General features: G+C 43.4%; 1 protein-coding gene and 1 long non-coding RNA gene across 2 annotated transcripts in view; both read right to left on the reverse strand.

The window, feature by feature from the left end:
- vat1 (vesicle amine transport 1) overlaps window positions 1-7,500 on the reverse strand; it is a 45,406-nt gene that overhangs the window by 2,111 nt on the left and 35,795 nt on the right. The window contains exons 5-6 of the mRNA XM_063184690.1: window positions 7,133-7,374; window positions 1-123 (exon numbers count right to left, since the gene is read on the reverse strand). The exon at window positions 1-123 is cut by the window's left edge and continues 2,111 nt beyond it. Coding sequence (XP_063040760.1) covers window positions 1-123; window positions 7,133-7,374 — 365 coding nt within the window. The remainder of the gene's footprint in view (window positions 124-7,132; window positions 7,375-7,500) is intronic.
- LOC134461574 (uncharacterized) lies at window positions 3,035-4,000 on the reverse strand. Its single transcript, XR_010037334.1, has 2 exons — window positions 3,837-4,000; window positions 3,035-3,455 (listed from the first exon to the last, which is right to left on the reverse strand). It is a non-coding gene; the product is annotated as an uncharacterized LOC134461574 (long non-coding RNA).

The following is a 7,500-nucleotide window of genomic DNA, read 5'->3' on the forward strand; positions in this document are numbered from 1 at the left end:
CTTCTTGGAGGCCTCCTCCTTTTTGGGCTCCTCCTTCTTCTCCTCCTCGGGCATGGGCTCGGTGGTCAGGACGATCTTGCCGATGTTGTTCCGCTCCTGCATCTTACGCATGGCGTCGCCCACCTGGAAACAAACAAAAGGGCAAAGAGAGGGTGAGAAGTGATGAGGGTGAGGCAGAGACAGGCTGCTTCTCAATGTCAAGTGTGATTGGAAACTCTTTGGTGAACTCCACGGAGTGTCCAATGTGTGTGTGCCAATGTTGTTCCGCTCCTGCATCTTGCGCATGGCGTCGCCCACCTGCAAACAAACAAAAGGGGCAGGACGACAGACAAGAGAGGGTGAGACGTTATGAGGGTGAGGCAGAGACAGGGAGTGATAGAAACAGAGAGTGTGTGTGTGTGTGTGTGCAGATGTTGTCCTGCTCCTGTGTCTTGGCGTCGCCCACCTGTAGCTGAGGGAGGCGGATAGAGAGGGTGATGAAGTGAGAGGGAGAGAGATCGAGAAAGAGAGAGAGAGTGTCACAGAAAGATAATTGAGAGACACAGAGAGGGTGATGTCACACATAGGCTACTAGATGAAGCGAAATAGCCTACAGAAGCGAGAAAAAGAGGTATGAAGAGACCACGTAACAGCCACAGCCCATCCAGGGGACAGGGGGCCGGCAGAAGGAAGTAGATGGAGATACACAGAGCAGAAAAGAAATGAAATACATGAAGAGACTGACAGACTGACAGAGAGACACGGAGACACAGACAGATAGAGATAGATAGAGATAGAGAGAGAGAGAGTCAGAAATAGAAAGATGACAGAGAGGGAGATAGTGTGTGTGTGTGTGTGTGTGAGTGTGTGTGTGTATGTGTGTGTGTGTGTGTGTGTGTGTGTGTGTGTGTGTGTGTGTGTGTGTGTGTGTGTGTGAGTGTGTGAGTGTGTGTATGTGTGTGTGTGTGTGTGAGTGTGTGTACAGAAGTAATGGACATAGAGAATCAGAGAGAAACAGATCAACAGTGTGTATGTATAAGAGAGAGTGAGATGGAGAGAGGCGTAGAGAAGGCAAAAGAGAAAGACAGTGCGTGTGATTGCGTGCGTGCGTGCGTGTGAGAGAGAGAGAGAGAGAGAGAGAGAGAGAGAGAGAGAGAGAGAGAGAGAGAGAGAGAGATAGAGAAAGAGACCACAAGTATGAGGCAGCAAACAGCTTGCCTGTCCATCTGTTATATCATGAATATCTAGAGGATTGATGCTTGCAAAGTTGGACAGGGACCAATACTCTGACACACTCCCATACGGATGCTACAGTATGCACATGTATGCACACACCCAGATACACATGTGTGCATGAACGCACGTACACACATCAAACACGCCTGGACACACACACACACCCACACACCCCCCCACACACACACACACACACACACACACACACACAGATGCATGATCTCACTCACACACATGAACACACATGCAAGCACACATGATGTATGAAAGCATACATACAGTAGGCCTACACAATCAAATACGCACACATGAGCACATGAGCGCGCGCACACACACACACACACACACACACACACACACACACACACACACACACACACACACACACACACACACACACACACACACACACACACACACACACACACACACACACAATTCTGGAAATGTTTCACTTACAGTGGAGGACCAACTAGAAGACTGTGTAAACTAACTTAATTTGACTGCCTAAGTGTTGAATTAACACTGTAACAAACCTGTGATGGAGAAACTGGATACACAACCGACAAACTGTCACTTTTCTGCCTTCTGACAAGAAACCTGAGGTCAAGATTGGTAAGAATGGATGAAACTGTCAGGGAAAATTTCATACAATCAAAAAAGAATCTCCCTTTTTCACATCAAAGTGAAGTAGGGCCTACTGATTGAGCCAGTCGGTCTGTTATCAATGTTGCCAGATTGGGCAGATTTCTGCCCATTTGGGCTTTTTACAGTAGGATGGCCGTCTGCGGGTAAAAATGACACTTAGCAGAAAAAACGCCCAATTTGGGCGGGATTTAGTGCTTCCAGGCAGGTTTTGAGCATTTTTTGGGCTTGAAATCAGCCTCATCTGGAAACCCTGTCTGTCATATCTGACTTCATAGACTTCATTCTTGCTGTCGGTCTGATCTCTGCTGTTCGTCTCCCTTACTCCCTCCATGCCAGTTCAACGCCAGACCACCTGACAACCGGCACGGCACCACGGCAACAGAGAGGAGCATCTCCTAGCAACAGGAAAGCATTGGCCCTGACGATTGAGACGAACAGACAGGGAGAGAAAGAGAAGGGTTGGTAGAGGTTGGAAGGGGTGAGGTTACAGAGAGGGAAAGACAGAGAAAGATGCAGACAGAGGGGGAGAGAGAGATAGAGGGAGAGAGAGAGAGAGAGAGCAAGTAATGGAGAGAAACTGGAGAATGAGAAAGTGCTCAGGGGCAAAAGGAGGATGGGGAACGAAAGGTTGGTGGGTTGTGTGTGTGTGTGTGTAGTGTGTAGTGTGTGTGTGTGTGTGTGTGTGTGTGTGTGTGTGTGTGTGTGTGTGTAGTGTGTAGTGTGTAGTGTGTGTGTGTGTGTGTGTGTGTGTGTGTGTGTGTGTGTGTGTGTGTGTTTGAGTGTGTGTGTGTAGTGTGTGCATGCCACAAACATGGAAGTGTAGGTGGACACACACACACGAAGGGAACGGCAATACAGTACATAGAAATCTCGGTAACACTTTACTTTACGGATCGCTAATAAGGTGTTAATTTCATACTAATTTCTCAGTAATTTCAGTCTAATTTTATGGTAATAACTGCTTGTTATTAGTAATAACAGCAAAATAACCATATGGTTTCCAGTGCAATTACACTATAATTTCTCATTAATAACAGCAAAAATAACCATACAGTTTCCAGTGCAATTATGCTGTAGTTTCTAGTTAATAGTAGGCTAATGGAAACAGCTACTGTGTCATCATAGTAGTTAGGTGGTAGGTATGCCAGTAACTAAACGGTATCAGCCGAAGTAGTTTCATACTAATTAGGCTACATCAGGGCCGTAATGTGCAATACTTCCTCTTCCTATGTTATTGCATAGAAACGACCACCCAAGCATCCTTGTATTATTTCTGCTTAATTACCTTGTAAACAATTGAGTAGTTATATGGAAATAAGATAGAATCAGGGCCGTAAAATGCATTATCACCTATTCCACTCAATTTTATGGAAATTACATATTTTCATGGTCTTAAAATGTCTTATTTCTTATTTCCACTCAATTACTTAGTTATTACCATTTTTAATACAATATAGACTAGCCTACTATGAAGTGATTCAAGTACACAGACAAACACATTGTGTGCAAAACTTTATTTATTTTTCCAATCAGTTATGAGATTCATGTTCACTGATGTGAAGTTGTCAATCTGCCACCATCCAGAGGAAGTCCTGTGAACACAAACAAACAAACAGAGAAGTCAACTGCAAGTTTCACCACGTTTATTTTTTTATGTTATCAATTCACCATCGCTAAATTTGCTTCTGAAATGCAGTACCATGTTAAATGCACGTTGTAAATCTTCCTCAGGCTGACAACATAGCTGATTTACAAAGGCAAACTCTAGCTAGCACCTAGCTTCATCTAGATCATTGAAAACATGGTGGGCAGAGCTAGCTAGTGGTTTCCATTGTAAAGGTACTTCTGTATGCCGTTTCATTTCCAGAACAAACATAAACCTAACACTAACTCATAAAACATGTTTGCATAAGGCTAAAGTAATTCGACGATTGAAGGTGGATGAAATCAACATCAAGACCATTTTAGCTCACCTTGAAAGTTACCCTGGTTGCTGCCTGCGTGCGAAAGCACTGTGTTGTGCGTCTCAAACTCCACCCTTGTGTGTCAGGGTACTCAATTAAACAACGTCAGCGTCTCTGAGCCATACTGCAAGCAGAGCGGGCAGCGTACAACTAGAACGAGTGTGCTTGAAGTACAGAAGTATAGGCCTAGTTCTGCAGTAACCAAACTTCCGTTGCCTAGCAACAACAGGACTCGCCGCCACCGCGAGCTAGTTCAACTTCAGTGCAGCAGAGCCAGGCAAGGTAAGCTTCCCGACAACGAACTTTTAATGTAGTTCTAGCTTTAACCTGCTTTCATTTTGTCTCTGAGCATTGAAGGATTTTAACTGTATACACTGCAAACACGTCTTATCAGCCGTGTTTGTGCTGAAATGGCATAGCCTACAGAGGTACATGGAAACCACTAGTTCTAGCTAGCTCTGCCCACCATGTTTTCAATGACTGAAGCTAGGTGCTAGCTAGAGTTTGCCTTTGTAAATCAGCAACGATGTCAGCCTGAGGAAGATTTACAACGTGCATTTAACATGGTACTGCATTTCAGAAGCAAATTTAGCGATGGTGAATTGATAACATAAAAAAATAAACGTGGTGAAACCGGTCTTGCAGTTGACTTCTCTGTTTGTTTGTTTGTTTGTGTTCACAGGACTTCCTCTGGATGGTGGCAGATTGACAACCTCACATCAGTGAACATGAATCTCATAACTGATTGGAAAAATAAATTAAAGTTTTGCACACAATGTGTTTGTCTGTGTACTTGAATCACTTCATAGTAGGCTAGTCTATATTGTATTAAAAATGATAATAACTAAGTAATTGAGTGGAAATAAGAAATAAGACATTTTAAGACCATGAAAATATGTAATTTCCGTAAATTCAGTGGAATAGGTGATAATGCATTTTACGGCCCTGATTCTATCTTATTTCCATATAACTACTCACTCAATTGTTTACAAGGTAATTAAGCAGAAATAATACAAGGATGCTTGGGTGGTCGTTTCTATGCAATAACATAGGAATAGAGGAAATATTGCACATTACGGCCCTGATGTTAGCCTAATTTAGTATGAAACTACTTCGCGGCTGATACCGTTTAGTTACTGGCATACCTACCACCTAACTACTATGATGACACAGTAGCTGTTTCCATTAGCCTACTATTAACTAGAAACTACAGCATAATTGCACTGGAAACTGTATGGTTATTTTTGCTGTTATTAATGAGAAATTATAGTGTAATTGCACTGGAAACCATATGGTTATTTTGCTGTTATTACTAATAACAAGCAGTTATTACCATAAAATTAGACTGAAATTACTGAGAAATTTGTATGAAATTAACACCTTATTAGCGATCCGTAAAGTAAAGTGTAACCTCTCTCTGACACTTCCTCTAGGTTTCCATGGCAACCTTGACATCATTGACCATATATGGTGTGTGAACTCAACCATTCACCTGGGGCTCCTCCAATAAGCTGCACATGGATTGACAGGGATTGCACATGGCACCGCCTACCTTTAATCTTTCAGACGACAAGGGTTCATTATAGTTTTTAAGTCAAGTCAAGTCAAGTCAAGTCAGCTTTATTGTCAATTTCTTTACATGCACTGGTCATACAACGAATTTGAAATTACGTTTACATAAGCTGTTTACACACAAAATGTTTTCAACTCTAAAAATCGAATGGGTATCAATAACATTTTTGTGTTTTTGTGCACTGCCTAGAGACCTATGAGCACTGATTTGAAAAAAAGTGGACTGCTTCAAAGCAAACTTTGCCCACACTGCTCATTACAATGCAGTTTTGTTGGTTTGATAGACGGTTGTAAGATTTGAGTGTGAGTGTTGAAAATTGTGATATGTTAAGGTTTTGTGTCCAAAAAGCCTTTAAAATCTGTCATAAAGTCTAAGTGGCCATGGTGCTGAACAGAGAAAAGCCACACCTTCTAGTGCCAGACTGATTTCCACACCGCATGTCTGACATAACTAAGTAACACAATATAGTGAAAGGTTAAATTGACCCCATGAAAACATCTCTCACCTCCTCCACCCTCTCTCTTTATCTCTGTCTCTCTCTGTCGCTTCGTTTCTTCCCCTTCCTCTCTCCTCTGGCATTGAAGTGGCAGAAAAGAGATAATTGGTAGCAGCGACAGAAAGGCAATTTACCAATGCTTTGTCATTTAAAGACGTGTGTGTTACGTCTGTTTACTCGCCTCACTAACATCACAGCTATCCTTCGTCACTGGAAAACATGGAAGGGGATCACGACAGTCACCATAGTAACAGAGAAACGGCACCACGGACACTGAACGACGGAGAGATTCAAGGCAAACCATCAACACTTTTCGTACATTAAGATAGCAAGAAAGGCTGACAGAAAGAAAGAAAGGCTGAAAGAAAGGCTGAAAGGCTGAAAGAAAGAAAGAAAGAAAGAAAGAAAGAAAGAAAGCAAGAAAGAAAGAAAGAAAGAAAGAAAGAAAGAAAGAGAACATGAAAAAAATAAAGATTGCGAGATGGGGAGATGTACAGAGAGGGAGAAAAGCAGCAGTAGTGAGCCTGGTCAACAGAGGGCTGGCGGACGGAGAGCTAATGGACGGAGGGATGACAAGGGATGTAAGACTGCAGAGACGGGTGGAGATGTAACTAACAGGCAGGATGTAATCCAGAGCTGATCCCTTAAGTGCTACAGTACAGTAGATTGCTCCACCTCAGGTGCGGTCCAGAAGAGCTTAACTCACAAATGCACACACACAGAATGACAGAATCGAAGAGACACCGCCCAAACACAGACATACATACATTGTACATGCACACATTCATTTTCATAAACACACACACACACACATCCACACACTCTTAAGCATACTCACACACAAATGCAAATGTAAACTTAAACCCACACATTGGGTGCATTCCATTATCCAAAATCCTTGTTCGTTGCTGACTCGGGCTTCGCCCTGTCTCCGTAGAGAAAACAATAAAGTTTCCGTTTTTGGGGAACATTTCCTCATTCACCATTGTGATTGCAAATGAGAAAATGACCTTTGAATTGTGCTTGTGCGACATATTGAATTAAAGCTCTATCGTCGTCAATGACGTCCTGCACAAGGGAGGACAGGAGTTTGGATAATGGATAATTTACCCGCTGAATGTTCTCTCTCTCTCTCTCTCTCTCTCTCTCTCTCTCTCTCTCTCTCTCTCTCTCTCTCTCTCTCAAGCACACACACACCACCACACACACAAAACAATCCTCAAATGTCCACGTTACCTGTTCGAGGTGGAAGGTAGAGTCGATGCGGGGCTTGACTTTGCCCTGGCGGTAGAGGGTCAGGATGGCCTCCATGGCCTGGGCTATGAGCTCCGTCTCCGTGTCCAGGTAGCCCAGGTGGAAGCCGCACACCGAGCGATTGCCCTGGATCAGGCTCAGACTGTGCACCGAGAACTGGTGGTACCAGGTCTTGGCCACCGCAATCAGATTCTTCTTCTGGCCCGACAGCATGTTGGCCGCACCTGTGGACGTGGATGTGGATGATGGTACATTACATTGATGCATTTATCCACAGCGTCTTACAGTTATGTGTTTAGGGTCAGGGTATGGGTAACCAGCTTGACAACCAACACCCTGACTAATTCCCC

This window comes from Engraulis encrasicolus, chromosome 2, assembly GCF_034702125.1.
Source record: "Engraulis encrasicolus isolate BLACKSEA-1 chromosome 2, IST_EnEncr_1.0, whole genome shotgun sequence".
Taxonomy (NCBI): Eukaryota; Metazoa; Chordata; class Actinopteri; order Clupeiformes; family Engraulidae; genus Engraulis; species Engraulis encrasicolus.